This window comes from Crinia signifera, chromosome 1 (genome assembly GCF_055691185.1).
Source record: "Crinia signifera chromosome 1, ASM5569118v1, whole genome shotgun sequence".
NCBI lineage: Eukaryota > Metazoa > Chordata > Amphibia > Anura > Myobatrachidae > Crinia > Crinia signifera.
Window position 1 is genome coordinate 475886013 of NC_139217.1, and position 23085 is coordinate 475909097.

Genomic DNA, 23085 nt, shown 5'->3' on the forward strand with positions numbered 1-23085 from the left:
CCTATGATGCTTGGTGGGAGCCAGGCTGGACGTGCGCCCAGTGGGTAACCTGAGTAATGGTCCTGTGTGAGCCAGGCTGGACGTACGCCCAGTGGGTAACCTGAGTAATGGTCCTGTGTGAGCCAGGCTGGACGTACGCCCAGTGGGTAACCTGAGTAATGGTCCTGTGTGAGCCAGGCTGGACGTACGCCCAGTGGGTAACCTGAGTAATGGTCCTGTGTGAGCCAGGCTGGACGTACGCCCAGTGGGTAACCTGAGTAATGGTCCTGTGTGAGCCAGGCTGGACGTACGCCCAGTGGGTAACCTGAGTAATGGTCCTGTGTGAGCCAGGCTGGACGTACACCCAGTGGGTAACCTGAGTAATGGTCCTGTGTGAGCCAGGCTGGACGTACGCCCAGTGGGTAACCTGAGTAATGGTCCTGTGTGAGCCAGGCTGGACGTACACCCAGTGGGTAACCTGAGTAATGGTCCTGTGTGAGCCAAGCTGGACGTGCGCCCAGTGTGTAACCTGAGTAATGGTCCTGTGTGAGCCAGGCTGGACGTACGCCCAGTGGGTAACCTGAGTAATGGTCCTGTGTGAGCCAGGCTGGACGTACGCCCAGTGGGTAACCTGAGTAATGGTCCTGTGTGAGCCAGGCTGGACGTACGCCCAGTGGGTAACCTGAGTAATGGTCCTGTGTGAGCCAGGCTGGACGTGCGCCCAGTGGGTAACCTGAGTAATGGTCCTGTGTGAGCCAGGCTGGACGTGCGCCCAGTGGGTAACCTGAGTAATGGTCCTGTGTGAGCCAGGCTGGACGTGCGCCCAGTGGGTAACCTGAGTAATGGTCCTGTGTGAGCCAGGCTGGACGTACGCCCAGTGGGTAACCTGAGTAATGGTCCTGTGTGAGCCAGGCTGGACGTACGCCCAGTGGGTAACCTGAGTAATGGTCCTGTGTGAGCCAGGCTGGACGTGCGCCCAGTGGGTAACCTGAGTAATGGTCCTGTGTGAGCCAGGCTGGACGTGCGCCCAGTGGGTAACCTGAATACTGGTCCTGTGTGAGCCAGGCTGGACGTACGCCCAGTGGGTAACCTGAGTAATGGTCCTGTGTGAGCCAGGCTGGACGTGCGCCCAGTGGGTAACCTGAGTAATGGTCCTGTGGGAGCCAGGCTGGACGTGCGCCCAGTGGGTAACCTGAGTAATGGTCCTGTGTGAGCCAGGCTGGACGTGCGCCCAGTGGGTAACCTGAGTAATGGTCCTGTGGGAGCCAGGCTGGACGTGCGCCCAGTGGGTAACCTGAGTAATGGTCCTGTGTGAGCCAGGCTGGACGTGCGCCCAGTGGGTAACCTGAGTAATGGTCCTGTGTGAGCCAGGCTGGACGTGCTCCCAGTGGGTAACCTGAGTAATGGTCCTGTGTGAGCCAGGCTGGACGTGCTCCCAGTGGGTAACCTGAGTAATGGTCCTGTGTGAGCCAGGCTGGATGTACGCCCAGTGGGTAACCTGAGTAATGGTCCTGTGTGAGCCAGGCTGGACGTGCGCCCAGTGGGTAACCTGAGTAATGGGCCTGTGTGAGCCAGGCTGGACGTGCGCCCAGTGGGTAACCGGAGTAATGGTCCTGTGTGAGCCAGGCTGGACGTGTGCCCGGTGGGTAACTGGAGTAATGGTCCTGTGTGAGCCAGGCTGGACGTACGCCCAGTGGGTAACCTTGAGTAATGGTCCTGTGGGAGCCAGGCTGGACGTGCGCCCAGTGGGTAACCGGAGTAATGGTCCTGTGTGAGCCAGGCTGGACGTGCGCCCAGTGGGTAACCGGAGTAATGGTCCTGTGTGAGCCAGGCTGGACGTGTGCCCGGTGGGTAACTGGAGTAATGGTCCTGTGTGAGCCAGGCTGGACGTACGCCCAGTGGGTAACCTTGAGTAATGGTCCTGTGGGAGCCAGGCTGGACGTGCGCCCAGTGGGTAACCGGAGTAATGGTCCTGTGTGAGCCAGGCTGGACGTACGCCCAGTGGGTAACCTAAATAATGGTCCTGTGTGAGCCAGGCTGGACGTGCGCCCAGTGGGTAACCTGAGTAATGGTCCTGTGTGAGCCAGGCTGGATGTGCGCCCAGTGGGTAACCGGAGTACTGGTCCTGTGTGAGCCAGGCTGGACGTGCGCCCAGTGGGTAACCTGAGTAATGGTCCTGTGTGAGCCAGGCTGGTCGTACGCCCAGTGGGTAACCTGAGTAATGGTCCTGTGTGAGCCAGGCTGGACGTACGCCCAGTGGGTAACCTGAGTAATGGTCCTGTGTGAGCCAGGCTGGACGTACGCCCAGTGGGTAACCTGAGTAATGGTCCTGTGTGAGCCAGGCTGGACGTACGCCCAGTGGGTAACCTGAGTAATGGTCCTGTGTGAGCCAGGCTGGACGTGCGCCCAGTGGGTAACCTGAGTAATGGTCCTGTGGGAGCCAGGCTGGACGTACGCCCAGTGGGTAACCTGAGTAATGGTCCTGTCGGAGCCAGGCTGGACGTACGCCCAGTGGGTAACCTGAGTAATGGTCCTGTGGGAGCCAGGCTGGACGTACGCCCAGTGGGTAACCTGAGTAATGGTCCTGTGGGAGCCAGGCTGGACGTACGCCCAGTGGGTAACCTGAGTAATGGTCCTGTGTGAGCCAGGCTGGACGTACGCCCAGTGGGTAACCTGAGTAATGGTCCTGTGTGAGCCAGGCTGGACGTACGCCCAGTGGGTAACCTGAGTAATGGTCCTGTGTGAGCCAGGCTGGACGTGCGCCCAGTGGGTAACCTGAGTAATGGTCCTGTGTGAGCGGTGCCGGTTCTTTTGGGTCTCTGGTAATTACAGGATGATACTCAGTTATTTACCATTGATCCCATGCCCGCGGCTGACTGATGCCACACATGACTCAGTGCCCTGAGATGGTGCGGTATTTGGCAGGGTGGCATGGCAGCTGCAGTACATTGCCCATCAGACCTGCTGCCAGGCTGTGCCACCTTAGAGTCTCGGGTGTTATACGCAGAGGGCAGTGATCACCCAGTGTACTTGTGGATGAGACGGCAGATCCGGGGCGGGCACCCTGGTGATGGATCTCCGTCCTCCATTCCTGGGCACTCACTGTGAGAAGCCGGATGCTCTGATCTCTCCGGGTGGCTGGAGGGTCCCGGAGTCATTATCTGTGTGGTAATATCCGTCCTGCTTCTGTTCTGTAATGTCATCTCCAGGAACTGATTGGCACAGATGGGACCCAGGGGCCCTGCGGGAGAGCCGCTCCTCTCATGCACAACGTCAGCCCATTATGTGTAACCATCTGTATGCTAACGATCCTGTCACTGTGGAGACTGCTGGTTTCCTGCTGTCATCCTTCTCTGCCCAGGGCCTGGACACCAGGCCAGCTCTGCTCACGCAGAACATAATATGGATGTTGCTCAGTGCACACTGCCATATATCTGTGCGCAGCAGTGTGATGTCCCCAATAGGAGGAGGGTTACAATATTTAGTCCGTGGAATAAGGGTTCCCTGGCATGACACCCTAATAAGAGTCATTGTCTTACCGGTGGCCAGTGTGCAATCATGACTTTTGGTGCATCTCGCTGTCACAGGCAGTAGCGCAGTGTGTATTATGGTGTCCTGAGCATCACAGACGGTGTAATGGTTAGCGTTACTGAGGGGAAAACCATGTGCAGGTGTACAGGAGGGAGGGGTGTGCCTACAGGATAATAGGAGGGGGGTATACCTGCAGGTGTACAGGAGGGAGGGGTGTGCCTACAGGATAATAGGAGGGGGGTATACCTGCAGGTGTACAGGAGGGAGGGGTGTGCCTACAGGATAATAGGAGGGGGTATACCTGCGGGTGTACAGGAGGGAGGGGTGTGCCTACAGGATAATAGGAGGGGGGTATACCTGCAGGTGTACGGGAGGGAGGGGTGTGCCTACAGGATAATAGGAGGGGGGTATACCTGCAGGTGTACAGGAGGGAGGGGTGTGCCTACAGGATAATAGGAGGGGGTATACCTGTGGGTGTACAGGAGGGAGGGGTGTGCCTACAGGATAATAGGAGGGGGGGTATACCTGCAGGTGTACGGGAGGGAGGGGTGTGCCTACAGGATAATAGGAGGGGGGTATACCTGCAGGTGTACAGGAGGGAGGGGTGTGCCTACAGGATAATAGGAGGGGGTATACCTGCGGGTGTACAGGAGGGAGGGGTGTGCCTACAGGATAATAGGAGGGGGTATACCTGCTGGTGTACAGGAGGGAGGGGTGTGCCTACAGGATAATAGGAGGGGGGTATACCTGCTGGTGTACAGGAGGGAGGGGTGTGCCTACAGGATAATAGGAGGGGGTATACCTGCTGGTGTACAGGAGGGAGGGGTGTGCCTACAGGATAATAGGAGGGGGGTATACCTGCTGGTGTACAGGAGGGAGGGGTGTGCCTACAGGATAATAGGAGGGGGGGTATACCTGCAGGTGTACGGGAGGGAGGGGTGTGCCTACAGGATAATAGGAGGGGGGTATACCTGCAGGTGTACAGGAGGGAGGGGTGTGCCTACAGGATAATAGGAGGGGGTATACCTGCGGGTGTACAGGAGGGAGGGGTGTGCCTACAGGATAATAGGAGGGGGTATACCTGCTGGTGTACAGGAGGGAGGGGTGTGCCTACAGGATAATAGGAGGGGGGTATACCTGCTGGTGTACAGGAGGGAGGGGTGTGCCTACAGGATAATAGGAGGGGGTATACCTGCTGGTGTACAGGAGGGAGGGGTGTGCCTACAGGATAATAGGAGGGGGTATACCTGCTGGTGTACAGGAGGGAGGGGTGTGCCTACAGGATAATAGGAGGGGGTATACCTGCGGGTGTACAGGAGGGAGGGGTGTGCCTACAGGATAATAGGAGGGGGGTATACCTGCTGGTGTACAGGAGGGAGGGGTGTGCCTACAGGATAATAGGAGGGGGTATACCTGCAGGTGTACGGGATCGAGGGGTGTGCCTACAGGATAATAGGAGGGGGGGTATACCTGCAGGTGTACGGGAGGGAGGGGTGTGCCTACAGGATAATAGGAGGGGGTATACCTGCAGCTGTACAGGAATGAGGGGTGTGCCTACAGATTAATAGGAGGGGGGTATACCTGCAGCTGTACAGGAGGGAGGGGTGTGCCTACAGGATAATAGGAGGGGGTATACCTGCAGGTGTACAGGAGGGAGGGGTGTGCCTACATGATTATAGGGGGGGGGGGGTATACCTGCAGGTGTACAGGAGGGAGGGGTGTGCCTACAGGATAATAGGAGGGGGTATACCTGCAGCTGTACAGGAGGGAGGGGTGTGCCTACAGGATAATAGGAGGGGGGTATACTTGCAGCTGTACAGGAGGGAGGGGTGTGCCTACAGGATAATAGGAGGGGTTATACCTGCAGGTGTACAGGAGGGAGGGGTGTGTCTACAGGATAATAGGAGGGGGTATACCTGCAGGTGTACGGGAGGGAAGGGTGTGCCTACAGGATAATAGGAGGGGGTATACCTGCAGCTGTACAGGAATGAGGGGTGTACCTACAGATTAATAGGAGGGGGGTATACCTGCAGCTGTACAGGAGGGAGGGGTGTGCCTACAGGATAATAGGAGGGGGTATACCTGCAGGTGTACAGGAGGGAGGGGTGTGCCTACATGATTATAGGGGGGGGGGGGGGTATACCTGCAGGTGTACAGGAGGGAGGGGTGTGCCTACAGGATAATAGGAGGGGGTATACCTGCAGCTGTACAGGAGGGAGGGGTGTGCCTACAGGATAATAGGAGGGGGGTATACTTGCAGCTGTACAGGAGGGAGGGGTGTGCCTACAGGATAATAGGAGGGGTTATACCTGCGGGTGTACAGGAGGGAGGGGTGTGCCTACAGGATAATAGGAGGGGTTATACCTGCGGGTGTACAGGAGGGAGGGGTGAGCCTACAGGATAATAGGAGGGGTTATACCTGCGGGTGTACAGGAGTGAGGAGTGTGCCTACAGGATAATAGGAGGGGTTATACCTGCGGGTGTACAGGAGTGAGGGGTGTGCCTACAGGATAATAGGAGGGGTTATACCTGCGGGTGTACAGGAGGGAGGGGTGTGCCTACAGGATAATAGGAGGGGGTATACCTGCACGTGTACAGGAGGGAGGGGTGTGCCTACAGGATAATAGGAGGGGGTATACCTGCGGGTGTACAGGAGGGAGGGGTGTGCCTACAGGATAATAGGAGGGGTTATACCTGCGGGTGTACAGGAGGGAGGGGTGTGCCTACAGGATAATAGGAGGGGGTATACCTGCACGTGTACAGGAGGGAGGGGTGTGCCTACAGGATAATAGGAGGGGGTATACCTGCAGGTGTACAGGAGGGAGGGGTGTGCCTACAGGATAATAGGAGGGGTTATACCTGCGGGTGTACAGGAGGGAGAGGTGTGCCTACAGGATAATAGGAGGGGGTATACCTGCAGGTGTACAGGAGGGAGGGGGGTGCCTACAGGATAATAGGAGGGGGTATACCTGCAGGTGTACAGGAGGGAGGGGTGTGCCTACAGGATAATAGGAGGGGGTATACCTGCAGGTGTGCAGGAGGGAGCGTGTGTGTGTATAGGGGGGGGGGGGGGCAGTTGGGGGAATGCGCCTACAGGTGTACTGAAATCGATCACAACATTAATAACCAGGATCTGTCTGCACTGTGATAACACTGTATAACCCTAATGTGACATTTCCCTTCTCCCACAGGACCCTGCAGCAGCTGCCATTGCAGATGGAGACTGTGACATCAGAGAGGGGGAGACGGTGTCAATGAATTATAAACCTTCCCCACTGCAAGTCAAGCTAGGTAAGCCGTGTGCTATAGATCCGGGGACCCCAAATCAGACATAAGTGAGCCTGGTATTGGGGTGTCGGGGTGATGAGCCTGGTATTGGGGTGTCGGAGTGATGAGCCTGGTATTGGGGTGATGAGCCTGGTATTGGGGTGTCGGGGTGATAAGCCTGGTATTGGGGTGTCGGGGTGATGAGCCTGGTATTGGGGTGTCGGAGTGATAAACCTGGTATAAAAGTGACAGGTAATGAGCATGGTATTGGGGTGTCAGGGTGATGAGCCTGGTATTGGGGTGTCAGGGTGATGAGCCTGGTATTGGGGTGTCGGTGGAAGAGCCTGGTATTGGGGTGTCGGTGCGATGAGCCTGGTATAAAAGTGACGGGTAATGAGCCTTGTATTCGGATGTTGGGGTGAGGAGCCTGGTATTGGGGTGTTGGGGTGGAACATTATTGGTTAGTGTGAGTGAGGTTACCCTGAGGAATATTATTGGTTAGTTTGAGTGAGGTTACCCTGAGGAACATTATTGGTTAGTGTGAGTGAGGTTACATGGAGGAACATTATTGGTTAGTGTGAGTGAGGTTACCCTGAGGAACATTATTGGTTAGTGTGAGTGAGGTTACCCTGAGGAATATTATTGGTTAGTGTGAGTGAGGTTACCCTGAGGAACATTATTGGTTAGTGTGAGTGAGGTTACCCTGAGAAACATTATTGGTTAGTGTGAGTGAGGTTACCCTGAGGAACATTATTGGTTAGTGTGATTGAGGTTACCCTGAGGAACATTATTGGTTAGTGTAAGTGAGGTTACCCGGAGGAATATTATTGGTTAGTGTGAGTGAGGTTACCCGGAGGAACATTATTGGTTAGTGTGAGTGAGGTTACATGGAGGAACATTATTGGTTAGTGTGAGTGAGGTTACCCTGAGGAACATTATTGGTTAGTGTGAGTGAGGTTACCCTGAGGAATATTATTGGTTAGTGTGAGTGAGGTTACCCAGAGGAATATTATTGGTTAGTGTGAGTGAGGTTACACGGAGGAATATTATTGGTTAGTGTGAGTGAGGTTACCCTGAGGAACATTATTGGTTAGTGTGAGTGAGGTTACCCAGAGGAATATTATTGGTTAGTGTGAGTGAGGTTACCCTGAGGAATATTATTGGTTAGTGTGAGTGAGGTTACCCTGAGGAACATTGTTGGTTAGTGTGAGTGAGGTTACACGGAGGAACATTGTTGGTTAGTGTGAGTGAGGTTACACGGAGGAACATTATTGGTTAGTGTGAGTGAGGTTACACAGTGGAATATTATTGGTTAGTGTGAGTGAGGTTACACGGAGGAATATTATTGGTTAGTGTGAGTGAGGTTACACGGAGGAATATTATTGGCTAGTGTGAGTGAGGTTACCCTGAGGAACATTATTGGTTAGTGTGAGTGAGGTTACCCGGAGGAATATTATTGGTTAGTGTGAGTGAGGTTACCCTGAGGAATATTATTGGTTAGTGTGAGTGAGGTTACCCTGAGTAACATTATTGGTTAGTGTGAGTGAGGTTACCCTGAGGAATATTATTGGTTAGTGTGAGTGAGGTTACCCTGAGGAACATTATTGGTTAGTGTGAGTGAGGTTACCCGGAGGAATATTATTGGTTAGTGTGAGTGAGGTTACCCTGAGGAATATTATTGGTTAGTGTGAGTGAGGTTACCCTGAGGAATATTATTGGTTAGTGTGAGTGAGGTTACCCTGAGGAATATTATTGGTTAGTGTGAGTGAGGTTACCCTGAGGAATATTATTGGTTAGTGTGAGTGAGGTTACCCTGAGGAATATTATTGGTTAGTGTGAGTGAGGTTACCCTGAGGAACAGTATTGGTTAGTGTGAGTGAGGTTACATGGAGGAACCTTATTGGTTAGTGTGAGTGAGGTTACATGGAGGAACATTATTGGTTAGTGTGAGTGAGGTTACACATAGGAATATTATTGGTTAGTGTGAGTGAAATTACACTGAGGAATATTATTGGTTAGTGTGAGTGAGGTTACATGGAGGAATATTATTGGTTAGTGTGAGTGAGGTTACCCTGAGGAACATTATTGGTTAGTGTGAGTGAGGTTATCCCGGAGGAATATTATTGGTTAGTGTGAGTGAGGTTACCCTGAGGAACATTATTGGTTAGTGTGAGTGAGGTTACCCGGAGGAACATTTATTGGTTAGTGTGAGTGAGGTTACCCGGAGGAATATTATTGGTTAGTGTGAGTGAGGTTACACGGAGGAATGTTATTGGTTAGTGTGAGTGAGGTTACCCTGAGGAACATTATTGGTTAGTGTGAGTGAGGTTACCCTGAGGAACATTATTTAGGGTTAGTGTGAGTGAGGTTACCCTGAGGAACATTATTTAGGGTTAGTGTGAGTGAGGTTACCCTGAGGAACATTATTTAGGGTTAGTGTGAGTGAGGTTACCCGGAGGACCATTGGTTAGTGTGAGTGAGGTTACACGGAGGAACATTATTTAGGGTTAGTGTGAGTGAGGTTACCCTGAGGAACATTATTTAGGGTTAGTGTGAGTGAGGTTACCCTGAGGAACATTCTTTAGGGTTAGTGTGAGTGAGGTTACCCTGAGGAACATTCTTTAGGGTTAGTGTGAGTGAGGTTACCCGGAGGAACATTATTGGTTAGTGTGAGTGAGGTTACCCTGAGGAACATTATTGGTTAGTGTGAGTGAGGTTACCCTGAGGAACATTATTTAGGGTTAGTGTGAGTGGGGTTACCCGGAGGAACATTATTGGTTAGTGTGAGTGAGGTTACTCTGAGAAACATTATTGGTTAGTGTGAGTGAGGTTACTCTGAAAAACATTATTGGTTAGTGTGAGTGATGTTACCCTGAGGAACATTATTTAGGGTTAGTGTGAGTGAGGTTACCCTGAGGAACATTATTTAGGGTTAGTGTGAGTGAGGTTACCCTGAGGAACATTATTTAGGGTTAGTGTGAGTGAGGTTACCCTGAGGAACATTATTTAGGGTTAGTGTGAGTGAGGTTACCCGGAGGAACGTTATTGGTTAGTGTGAGTGAGGTTACCCTGAGGAACATTATTGGTTAGTGTGAGTGAGGTTACCCTGAGGAACATTATTTAGGGTTAGTGTGAGTGAGGTTACCCGGAGGAACGTTATTGGTTAGTGTGAGTGAGGTTACCCTGAGGAACATTATTGGTTAGTGTGAGTGAGGTTACCCTGAGGAACATTATTTAGGGTTAGTGTGAGTGAGGTTACCCTGAGGAACATTATTTAGGGTTAGTGTGAGTGAGGTTACCCTGAGGAACATTATTTAGGGTTAGTGTGAGTGAGGTTACCCTGAGGAACATTATTTAGGGTTAGTGTGAGTGAGGTTACCCTGAGGAACATTATTTAGGGTTAGTGTGAGTGAGGTTACCCAGAGGAACATTATTTAGGGTTAGTGTGAGTGAGGTAACTCGGAGAAAGTTGCCCACCGTTCACATTGCAATAAGAAACCAACGATCTATTGCCATTAATTGTGTGGAGGCCGCATGTGTGGTGTGGAGGCTGCGCATCAGGTGTGGAGGTTACAGGGCCCATAGGTGGTCAGCAGATGGAGGGATGCAGGACACACAGAAACAAGGATGGCTGCCTGTGTAACTCCTTCTCCACCAGCCAGCGACTTCCTGAGGTTGGAGTCATTACTATTACTATAGTCCGCTTTATGTGGTGAATCCTATGGCCAAAATGTCAGCATGAGGAGAGCTTCATGTGGAAATGTCAGGGAAATCACACGCAGAGAGTCTGTGGGACTAGGCCAGCGGCACCACGGGGTCCATTCTGTAATACACAATCATCTTGCATATCTAGAAACTGTATTTAAAGGAACCGTTAGTGGAAGCAGCCATCCTTTGAGCTGAGCCAATAGTTACTGGATATTGTGCACTCTCTGATGTCATTGGTTAGTAGTCACTGCATAGGCTGCACACTCAGTGATGTCACTGGTCCCTAGTGTATAGATAGGCTGCACACTCAGTGATGTCACTGGTCCCTAGTGTCTGGATAGGCTGCACACTCAGTGATGTCACTGGTCCCTAGTGTATAGATAGGCTGCACACTCAGTGATGTCACTGGTCCCTAGTGTCTGGATAGGCTGCACACTCAGTGATGTCACTGGCCTCTAGTGTCTGGATAGGCTGCACACTCAGTGATGTCACTGGCCCGTAGTGTCTGGATAGGCTGCACACTCAGTGATGTCACTGGCCCCTAGTGTTTGGATAGGCTGCACACTCAGTGATGTCACTGGCCCCTAGTGTCTGAATAGGCTGCACACTCAGTGAGCCTGTGAGTCCTGTGCAGTGCGGAGCTGCAGGTGTTAATCTCCCTCATCACACTGGAGGAATCTCTGCGCCTGGATCCGGTGTGTGCTGTAATATTTATAGCTTCAGGCCCCCAGAGTCATTAGCTGCAGTGGAGGACACTGGTGTCCCCGTGTGCTGAATTCCTGTAGGTCATATGGTGCCTCGTTGTTCTTGTAGGTCACGCCATGCGTTCCTGCTTCCTGTAGGTCACACAGTGCCTCGCTGCTTCCTGTAGGTCACACATTGCCTCGCTGCTTCCTGTAGGGCACACGGTACCTCAATGTCACTGGCCCCTAGTGTCTGGATAGGCTGCACAATCAGTGAGGTCACTGGCCCCTAGTGTCTGGGGAGGCTGCACACTAAGTGATGTCACTGGTCCCTAGTGTCTGGAGAGGCTGCACACTCAGTGATGTCACTGGTCCCTAGTGTCTGGATAGGCTGCACACTCAGTGATGTCCCTGGCCCCTAGTGTCTGGATAGGCTGCACACTCAGTGATGTCACTGGCCCCTAGTGTCTGGATAGGCTGCACACTCAGTGATGTCACTGGCCTCTAGTGTCTGGATAGGCTGCACACTCAGTGATGTCACTGGCCTCTAGTGTCTGGATAGGCTGCACACTCAGTGATGTCACTGGTCCATAGTGTCTGGATAGGCTGCACACTCAGTGATGTCACTGGCCCTCTAGTGTCTGGATAGGCTGCACACTCAGTGATGTCACTGGTCCCTAGTGTCTGGATAGGCTGCACACTCAGTGATGTCACTGGCGCCTAGTGTCTGGATAGGCTGCACACTCAGTGATGTCACTGGCCCCTAGTGTATGGATAGGCTGCACACTCAGTGATGTCACTGGCCCCTAGTGTCTGGATAGGCTGCACACTCAGTGATGTCACTGGCCTCTAGTGTCTGGATAGGCTGCACACTCAGTGATGTCACTGGCCTCTAGTGTCTGGATAGGCTGCACACTCAGTGATGTCACTGGTCCATAGTGTCTGGATAGGCTGCACACTCAGTGATGTCACTGGCCCTCTAGTGTCTGGATAGGCTGCACACTTAGTGATGTCACTGGTCCCTAGTGTCTGGATAGGCTGCACACTCAGTGATGTCACTGGCGCCTAGTGTCTGGATAGGGTGCACACAGTGATGTCACTGGCCCCTAGTGTCTGGATAGGCTGCACACTCAGTGATGTCACTGGTCCCTAGTGTATAGATAGGCTGCACACTCAGTGATGTCACTGGTCCCTAGTGTCTGGATAGGCTGCACACTCAGTGATGTCACTGGTCCCTAGTGTATAGATAGGCTGCACACTCAGTGATGTCACTGGTCCCTAGTGTCTGGATAGGCTGCACACTCAGTGATGTCACTGGCCCCTAGTGTCTGGATAGGCTGCACACTCAGTGATGTCACTGGCCCGTAGTGTCTGGATAGGCTGCACACTCAGTGATGTCACTGGCCCCTAGTGTTTGGATAGGCTGCACACTCAGTGATGTCACTGGCCCCTAGTGTCTGAATAGGCTGCACACTCAGTGAGCCTGTGAGTCCTGTGCAGTGCGGAGCTGCAGGTGTTAATCTCCCTCATCACACTGGAGGAATCTCTGCGCCTGGATCCGGTGTGTGCTGTAATATTTATAGCTTCAGGCCCCCAGAGTCATTAGCTGCAGTGGAGGACACTGGTGTCCCCGTGTGCTGAATTCCTGTAGGTCATATGGTGCCTCGTTGTTCTTGTAGGTCACGCCATGCGTTCCTGCTCCCTGTAGGTCACACAGTGCCTCGCTGCTTCCTGTAGGTCACACATTGCCTCGCTGCTTCCTGTAGGGCACACGGTACCTCAATGTCACTGGCCCCTAGTGTCTGGATAGGCTGCACACTCAGTGAGGTCACTGGCCCTAGTGTCTGGGGAGGCTGCACACTAAGTGATGTCACTGGTCCCTAGTGTCTGGAGAGGCTGCACACTCAGTGATGTCACTGGTCCCTAGTGTCTGGATAGGCTGCACACTCAGTGATGTCCCTGGCCCCTAGTGTCTGGATAGGCTGCACACTCAGTGATGTCACTGGCCCCTAGTGTCTGGATAGGCTGCACACTCAGTGATGTCACTGGCCTCTAGTGTCTGGATAGGCTGCACACTCAGTGATGTCACTGGCCTCTAGTGTCTGGATAGGCTGCACACTCAGTGATGTCACTGGTCCATAGTGTCTGGATAGGCTGCACACTCAGTGATGTCACTGGCCCTCTAGTGTCTGGATAGGCTGCACACTCAGTGATGTCACTGGTCCCTAGTGTCTGGATAGGCTGCACACTCAGTGATGTCACTGGCGCCTAGTGTCTGGATAGGCTGCACACTCAGTGATGTCACTGGCCCCTAGTGTATGGATAGGCTGCACACTCAGTGATGTCACTGGCCCCTAGTGTCTGGATAGGCTGCACACTCAGTGATGTCACTGGCCTCTAGTGTCTGGATAGGCTGCACACTCAGTGATGTCACTGGCCTCTAGTGTCTGGATAGGCTGCACACTCAGTGATGTCACTGGTCCATAGTGTCTGGATAGGCTGCACACTCAGTGATGTCACTGGCCCTCTAGTGTCTGGATAGGCTGCACACTTAGTGATGTCACTGGTCCCTAGTGTCTGGATAGGCTGCACACTCAGTGATGTCACTGGCGCCTAGTGTCTGGATAGGGTGCACACAGTGATGTCACTGGCCCCTAGTGTCTGGATAGGCTGCACACTCAGTGATGTCACTGGCCCCTAGTGTCTGGATAGGCTGCACACTCAGTGATGTCACTGGCCCCTAGTGTATGGATAGGCTGCACACTCAGTGATGTCACTGGCCCCTAGTGTCTGGATAGGCTGCACACTCAGTGATGTCACTGGCCTCTAGTGTCTGGATAGGCTGCACACTCAGTGATGTCACTGGCCTCTAGTGTCTGGATAGGCTGCACACTCAGTGATGTCACTGGTCCATAGTGTCTGGATAGGCTGCACACTCAGTGATGTCACTGGCCCTCTAGTGTCTGGATAGGCTGCACACTCAGTGATGTCACTGGTCCCTAGTGTCTGGATAGGCTGCACACTCAGTGATGTCACTGGCGCCTAGTGTCTGGATAGGCTGCACACTCAGTGATGTCACTGGCCCCTAGTGTCTGGATAGGCTGCACACTCAGTGATGTCACTGGTCCCTAGTGTCTGGATAGGCTGCACACTCAGTGATGTCACTGGCCCCTAGTGTCTGGATAGGCTGCACACTCAGTGATGTCACTGGCCCCTAGTGTCTGGATAGGCTGCACACTCAGTGATGTCACTGGTCCCTAGTGTCTGGATAGGCTGCACACTCAGTGATGTCGCTGGTCCCTAGTGTCTGGATAGGCTGCACACTCAGTGATGTCGCTGGTCCCTAGTGTCTGGATAGGCTGCACACTCAGTGATGTCACTGGCCCCTAGTGTCTGGATAGGCTGCACACTCAGTGATGTCACTGGCCTCTAGTGTCTGGATAGGCTGCACACTCAGTGATGTCACTGGCCTCTAGTGTCTGGATAGGCTGCACACTCAGTGATGTCACTGGTCCATAGTGTCTGGATAGGCTGCACACTCAGTGATGTCACTGGCCCTCTAGTGTCTGGATAGGCTGCACACTTAGTGATGTCACTGGTCCCTAGTGTCTGGATAGGCTGCACACTCAGTGATGTCACTGGCGCCTAGTGTCTGGATAGGCTGCACACTCAGTGATGTCACTGGCCCCTAGTGTCTGGATAGGCTGCACACTCAGTGATGTCACTGGTCCCTAGTGTCTGGATAGGCTGCACACTCAGTGATGTCGCTGGTCCCTAGTGTCTGGATAGGCTGCACACTCAGTGATGTCGCTGGTCCCTAGTGTCTGGATAGGCTGCACACTCAGTGATGTCACTGGCGCCTAGTGTCTGGATAGGGTGCACACAGTGATGTCACTGGCCCCTAGTGTCTGGATAGGCTGCACACTCAGTGATGTCACTGGTCCCTAGTGTCTGGATAGGCTGCACACTCAGTGATGTCACTGGCCCCTAGTGTCTGGATAGGCTGCACACTCAGTGATGTCACTGGTCCCTAGTGTCTGGATAGGCTGCACACTCAGTGATGTCGCTGGTCCCTAGTGTCTGGATAGGCTGCACACTCAGTGATGTCGCTGGTCCCTAGTGTCTGGATAGGCTGCACACTCAGTGATGTCGCTGGCCCCTAGTGTCTGGATAGGCTGCACACTCAGTGATGTCACTGGTCCCTAGTGTCTGGATAGGCTGCACACTCAGTGATGTCGCTGGCTCCTAGTGTCTGGATAGGCTGCTCACTCAGTGATGTCACTGCTCCCTAGTGTCTGAATAGGCTGCACACTCAGTGAGCCTGTGAGTCCTGTGCAGTGCGGAGCTGCAGGTGTTAATCTCCCTCATCACACTGGAGGAATCTCTGCGCCTGGATCCGGTGTGTGCTGTAATATTTATAGCTTCAGGCCCCCAGAGTCATTAGCTGCAGAGGAGGACACTGGTGTCCCCGTGTGCTGAATTCCTGTAGATCATATGGTGCCTCGCTGTTCTTGTAGGTCACGCCATGCGTTCCTGCTTCCTGTAGGTCACACAGTGCCTCGCTGCTTCCTGTAGGTCACACACTGCTTCGCTGCTTCCTGTAGGTCACACAGTGCCTCGCTGCTTCCTGTAGGTCACACAGTACCTCGCTGCTTCTTGTAGGTCACACAGTGCCTTGCTGCTTCCTGTAGATCACACAGTGCCTCGCTGCTTCCTGTAGATCACACAGTGCCTCGCTGCTTCCTGTAGGTCACACGGTACTTCGCTGCTTCCTGTAGATCACACAGTGCTTTGCTGCTTCCTGTAGGTCACACGGTACCTCGTTGCTTCCTGTAGGTCACACGGTACCTCGTTGCTTCCTGTAGGTCACACAGTGCCTCGCTGCTTCCTGTAGGTCACACAGTGCCTCGCTGCTTCCTTTAGTTCACACAGTGCCTCGCTGCTTCCTGTAGATCACACAGTGCCTCGCTGCTTCCCGTAGATCACACGGTACCTCACTGCTTCCTTTAGAACACAAGGTGCCTCGCTGCTTCCCGTAGGTCACGCGGTGCCTCGCTGCTTTCCATAGGTCACTCGGTGCCTCGCTGCCTTGTAGGTCTTGCGTCGCTGCTAATCGTAGGTCACGGGGTGCCTCGCTGCTTCCTGTAGGTCACGGGGTGCCTCGCTGCTTCCTGTAGGTCACGCAGTGACTCGCTGCTTCCTGTAGGTCACACGGTGCCTCGTTGCTTCCTGTAGGTCACACGGTGCCTCGTTGCTTCCTGTAGGTCACACGGTGCCTCGTTACTTCCTGTAGGTCACACGGTGCCTCGTTGCTTCCCGTAGGTCATGCGGTGACTCGCTGCTTCCTGTAGATCACACAGTGCCTCGCTGCTTCCTGTAGGGCACATGGTACCTCGCTGCTTCCTGTAGATCACACAGTGCCTCGCTGCTTCCTGTAGGTCACATGGTACCTCGTTGCTTCCTGTAGGTCACACAGTGCCTCGCTGCTTCCTGTAGGTCACACAGTGCCTCGCTGCTTCCCGTAGATCACACGGTACCTCACTGCTTCCTTTAGAACACAAGGTGACTCGCTGCTTCCCGTAGGTCACGCGGTGCCTCGCTGCTTTCCATAGGTCACTCGGTGCCTCGCTGCCTTGTAGGTCTTGCGTCGCTGCTAATCGTAGGTCACACAGTGCCTCGCTGCTTCCTGTAGGCCACGGGGTGCCTCGCTGCTTCCTGTAGGTCACGGGGTGCCTCGCTGCTTCCTGTAGGTCACGGGGGGCCTTGCTGCTTCCCGTAGGTCACGCGGTGCCTCGCTGCTTCCGGTAGGTCACGGGGTGCCTCGCTGCTTCCGGTAGGTCACGGGGGGCCTCGCTGCTTCCCGTAGGTCACGCGGTGTTTTGCTGCTTCCCGTAGGTCACGCGGTGGCTCGCTGCTTCCCGTAGGTCACGCGGTGACTCGCGGCTTCCATAGGTCACGCGGTGCCTCGTAGGTCATGCGTCTCTGCTAATCGTAGGTCATGCCGTGCGTCGCTGCTTCCTGTAGGTCACGCAGTGACCAGCCATCATGGGGACCACCAGACGCTCTCAGCTCCTGCAGTAACCCTAGAGGACAATACACACTGGGCGATTATTGACAATGATGATGGGGGAAAATCGCTGGGCTGAAAACAGCTGCACCTAATATCTGCTGGTGATTGTGGGACGTTTCCCAGCAGAGTCTCCGGGGTTTATGATGGTCCGGGGGCCCAGGGCGTGCAGGCGGTGCCATGTTTGTATGACCGCTGACCGCACAGCGACCTCACATTAGTGTATTCTGTTAGAGTCGCCCGGTGACAGCTCCTGCATCGCTAATGATAATCCTGTCTCCATGCAGCTGGGTTATAATCTGTCTCAGGAGAAAGATGGCGATTATCCTCCATCCTCACAGTCGCTGTGCAGCTGTGAGGTGGTTGGCAGGACACAGTAAGGACGGTGGTCAGCAGTGCTGTGTCTACAGTCTTCCCCAGTGTTATACAGTACAGGTTTACAGGGTTTCCCCACCGGTGTGTACAGCGGTATTGGTGGACTGTGTGTACAGGAGTATTGGTGGACTGTGTGTACAGCGTTATTTGTATACTGTCTTATATTTAGCCCTGCAGCATAGGCAATGCTGTCTTACAGAACTGGGGTCATAGGCGGTATTACGTCATTGTGTTATCTGTGTGGGGTGTATATGTTCTCTCCTTTCCATGGATTTCCTTCCACTTTCTACTGGTAGGTTAATTGGTTTCTGATAGACTTGAAAAATGTTTGTGTGATGATGCAATTCATTAGATCTTCTTTGTAAAGTGCTACAAATGATGTAAGCACTATGCATATAAAGTATAATGATTAAGGATTATACATCGTCCATTGTTCTGCTCTCGGAGCCTCTGCAGTTAATACCTGTGTAGGTAACTTATCTCCAAAGAACAGGACCACGAACAGTTACTGCCAACTCCACAGAACAGAACAGGACTATAGACAATAACAGTCTATAGTCCTGTCCTGTAGAATGTCCATGGTCCTCTCATGCGGAGATAACTGTCCATGGTCCTGTCCTGTAGAGGTAGCTGTCCATGGTCCTGTCCTGTAGAGGTAACTGTCCTTGGTCCTGTCCTGTAGAGGTAACTGTCCATGGTCCTGTCCTGTAGAGGTAACTGTCCTTGGTCCTTTCCTGTAAAGGTAGCTGTCCATGGTCCTGTCCTGTAGAGGTAACTGTCCTTGGTCCTGTCCTGTAGAGGTAGCTGTCCATGGTCCTGTCCTGTAGAGGTAACTGTCCTTGGTCCTGTCCTGAAGAGGTAGCTGTCCTTGGTCCTGTCCTGTAGAGGTAACTGTCCATGGCCCAGTCCTGTAGAGGTAGCTGTCCATGGCCCAGTCCTGTAGCGGTAGCTGTCCATGGCCCAGTCCTGTAGAGGGAGCTGTCCATGGCCCAGTCCTGTAGAGGGAGCTGTCCATGGCCCAGTCCTGTAGAGGGAGCTGTCCATGGCCCAGTCCTGTAGAGGGAGCTGTCCATGGCCCAGTCCTGTAGAGGGAGCTGTCCATGGCCCAGTCCTGTAGAGGGAGCTGCCCATGGCCCTGTCCTGTAGAGGTAACTGTCCTTGGTCCTGTCCTGTAGAGGTAGCTGTCCATGGCCCAGTCCTGTAGAGGTAGCTGTCCATGGCCCAGTCCTGTAGAGGTAGCTGTCCATGGCCCAGTCCTGTAGAGGTAGCTGTCCATGGCCCAGTCCTGTAGAGGTAGCTGTCCATGGCCCAGTCCTGTAGAGGTAGCTGTCCATGGCCCAGTCCTGTAGAGGTAGCTGTCCATGGCCCAGTCCTGTAGAGGTAGCTGTCCATGGCCCAGTCCTGTAGAGGTAGCTGTCCATGGCCCAGTCCTGTAGAGGTAGCTGTCCATGGCCCAGTCCTGTAGAGGTAGCTGTCCATGGCCCAGTCCTGTAGAGGTAGCTGTCCATGGCCCAGTCCTGTAGAGGTAGCTGTCCATGGCCCAGTCCTGTAGAGGTAGCTGTCCATGGCCCAGTCCTGTAGAGGTAGCTGTCCTTGGTCCTGTCCTGTAGAGGTAGCTGTCCATGGTCCTGTAGAGATAACTGTAACGGTCTATGGTCCTGTCCTGTGGAGAAAACTGTCCATGGTAATGTAGGGATAACTAACTGTCCATGGTCCTGTCCTGTAGAGGTAACTGTCCTTGGTCCTGTCCTGTAGAGGTAACTGTCCATGTCCCAGTCCTATAGAGGTAACTGTCCTTGGTCCTGTCCTGTAGAGGTAACTGTCCATGGTCCTGTCCTGTAGAGGTAACTGTCCTTGGTCCTGTCCTGTAGAGGTAACTGTCCATGGCCCAGTCGTGTAGAGGTAACTGTCCTTTGTCCTGTCCTGTAGAGGTAGCTGTCCATGGCCCAGTCCTGTAGAGGTAGCTGTCCATGGCCCAGTCCTGTAGAGGTAGCTGTCCATGGTCCTGTCCTGTAGAGGTAGCTGTCCATGGCCCAGTCCTGTAGAGGTAACTGTCCTTGGTCCTGTCCTGTAGAGGTAGCTGTCCATGGCCCAGTCCTGTAGAGGTAGCTGTCCATGGCCCAGTCCTGTAGAGGTAGCTGTCCATGGCCCAGTCCTGTAGAGGTAGCTGTCCATGGCCCAGTCCTGTAGAGGTAGCTGTCCATGGCCCAGTCCTGTGGAGATAACTGTCCATGGTCCTGTAGAGATAACTGTTACTGTCTATGGTCCTGTCCTGTGGAGAAAACTGTCCATGGTAATGTAGGGATAACTAACTGTCCATGGTCCAGTCCTGTAGAGGTAGCTGTCCATGGTCCAGTCTTGTAGAGGTAGCTGTCCATGGCCCAGTCCTGTAGATGTAGCTGTCCATGGCCCAGTCCTGTAGATGTAGCTGTCCATGGCCCAGTCCTGTAGAGGTAGCTGTCCATGGCCCAGTCCTGTAGAGGTAGCTGTCCATGGCCCAGTCCTGTAGAGGTAGCTGTCCATGGCCCAGTCCTGTAGAGGTAGCTGTCCATGGCCCAGTCCTGTAGAGGTAACTATTTATAGCTTCAGGCCCCCAGAGTCATTAGCTGCAGAGGAGGACACTGGTGTCCCCGTGTGCTGAATTCCTGTAGGTCATATGGTGCCTCGCTGTTCTTGTAGGTCACGCCATGCGTTCCTGCTTCCTGTAGGTCACACAGTGCCTCGCTGCTTCCTGTAGGTCACACAGTGCCTCGCTGCTTCCTGTAGATCACACAGTGCCTCGCTGCTTCCTGTAGATCACACAGTGCCTCGCTGCTTCCTGTAGGTCACACAGTGCCTCGCTGCTTCCTGTAGGTCACACAGTGCCTCGCTGCTTTCTGTAGATCACACAGTGCCTCGCTGCTTCCTGTAGGTCACACGGTACCTCGTTGCTTCCTGTAGGTCACACAGTGGCTCGCTGCTTCCTGTAGATCACACAGTGCCTCGCTGCTTCCTGTAGATCACACAGTGCCTCGCTGCTTCCCGTAGATCACACGGTACCTCACTGCTTCCTTTAGAACACAAGGTGACTCGCTGCTTCCCGTAGGTCACGCGGTGCCTCGCTGCTTCCCATAGGTCACGCGGTGCCTCGCTGCTTCCCATAGGTCACGCGGTGCCTCGCTGCTTTGTAGGTCTTGCGTCGCTGCTAATCGTAGGTCACGGGGTGCCTCGCTGCTTCCCGTAGGTCACGGGGTGCCTCGCTGCTTCCCGTAGGTCACGCGGTGCCTCGCTTCTTCCCGTAGGTCACGCGGTGCCTCGCTGCTTCCCGTAGGTCACGCGGTGGCTCGCTGCTTCCCGTAGGTCACGCCTTGCGCTCTGCTTGCTGTAGGTCACGGGGGGCCTTGCTGCTTCCCGTAGGTCACGCGGTGACTCGCTGCTTCCATAGGTCACGCGGTGCCTCGCTGCCTCGTAGGTCTTGCGTCTCTGCTAATCGTAGGTCATGCCGTGCGTCGCTGCTTCCTGTAGGTCACGCAGTGACCAGCCATCATGGGGACCACCATGCTCCTGCAGTAACCCTAGAGTACAATACACACCGGGCGATTATTGACAATGATGATGGGGGAAAATCGCTGGGCTGAAAACAGCTGCACCTAATATCTGCTGGTGATTGGTCTATGGTCCATGGTAATGTAGGGATAACTAACTGTCATTGGTCCTGTCCTGTAGAGGTAACTGTCCATGGTCCTGTCCTGTAGATGAAACTGTCCTTGGTCCTGTCCAGTAGAGGTAACTGTCCATGGTCCAGTTCTGTGGATCCCTCCTATCATACATACACCACTGTGGTTCTCTGCTGACTTTGTCCCCCTCCCCCTGTGGGTCTCTGCTGACTTTGTCCCCCTCCCCCTGTGGGTCTCTGCTGACTTTGTCCCCCTCCCCTTGTGGGTCTCTGCTGACTTTGTCCCCCTCCCCCTGTGGGTCTCTGCTGACTTTGTCCCCCTCCCCCTGTGGGTCTCTGCTGACTTTGTCCCCCTCCCCCTGTGGGTCTCTGCTGACTTTGTCCCCCTCCCCCTGTGGGTCTCTGCTGACTTTGTCCCCCTCCCCCTGTGGGTCTCTGCTGACATAGACCTCTGTGCTTACAGAGAAGCAGCGGGAGATGGCCAGGAAGGGTTCCCTGAAGAACGGAAATGCCGGCAGCCCAGTGAATCAGCAGCCGAAGAAGAACAACGTCATGGCGAGGACAAGGTGACCGTACATGGCTGGGTTCTGGGATTTACGTGTTTCATTGCATTGTCTATACAGCAGGCATTGTATCCAGGGATGAAGGGGAATTTGGTGTCTTTGTCGACACAACATGTGCCGACAGGCGGTACTTCATGCCCTACCATCCACTAACCTCATCTCACCTCCATATGGACTGAGACCCCACTGAGTAATATTATTATTATAATTTTATTTATAAGGCGCCACAAGTGTTTCGCAGCGCCGTACAAAGGAACAATACAGGGAGACAAAACTTGGCATTACATTGAATAAATAACAAAAATATAGTACAAATAAAGAGCGCCATAGATCAGTACACATTACAGCTTAAATGTAAGTAGTGAGGACTCAATCATCATACAACTAGAGGCTTGAGGCCAATGATGGATATGAGTATGTGGACGAAGATGATCACTGAGTGTTTGAGTATAGGAGAGCTGTGAGTGACATGTGAAGAGAAGAGGGCTTAGACAACAGGAGGGAAGTAAGTAATAATACCCATACCTCTATAATCTCTGTATCCCACTGAGTAATAACTCACTGAGTAATAATACCCATACCTCTATAATCTGTATATCCCACTGAGTAATAACTATAATACCGCACTGAGTAATAATACCCATACCGCTATAATCTCTGTATCCCTCTGAGTAATAACTATAATACCGCACTGAGTAATAATACCCATACCTCTATAATCTCTGTATCCCACTGAGTAATAACTATAATACTGCACTGAGTAATAATACCCATACCTCTATAATCTCTGTATCCCTCTGAGTAATAACTATAATACCGCAGTGAGTAATAGCTATAATACCGCACTGAGTAATAATACCCATACCTCTATAATCTCTGTATCCCACTGAGTAATAACTATAATACCGCACTGAGTAATAATACCCATACCTCTATAATCTCTGTATCCCTCTGAGTAATTACTATAATACTGCACTGGGTAATAATACCCATACCTCTATAATCTCTGTATCCCTCTGAGTAATAACTATAATACCGCACTGAGTAATAATACCCATACCTCTATAATCTCTGTATTCCACTGAGTAATAACTATAATACCGCACTGAGTAATAATACCCATACCTCTATAATCTCTGTATCCCTCTGAGTAATAACTATAATACTGCACTGAGTAATAATACCCATACCTCTATAATCTCTGTATCCCACTGAATAATAACTATAATACCGCACTGAGTAATAGTACCCATACCT

At 53.0% G+C, this 23085-nt stretch overlaps 1 protein-coding gene across 2 annotated transcripts in view; it reads left to right on the forward strand.

Annotated features, from left to right (window-relative positions):
- FAM219A (family with sequence similarity 219 member A) overlaps positions 1-23085 on the forward strand; it is a 72875-nt gene that overhangs the window by 38000 nt on the left and 11790 nt on the right. For both annotated transcript variants that reach the window (XM_083155456.1, XM_083155455.1), the window contains exons 2-3: positions 6702-6801; positions 21729-21831. In XM_083155456.1, coding sequence (XP_083011582.1) covers positions 6702-6801; positions 21729-21831 — 203 coding nt within the window. The remainder of the gene's footprint in view (positions 1-6701; positions 6802-21728; positions 21832-23085) is intronic.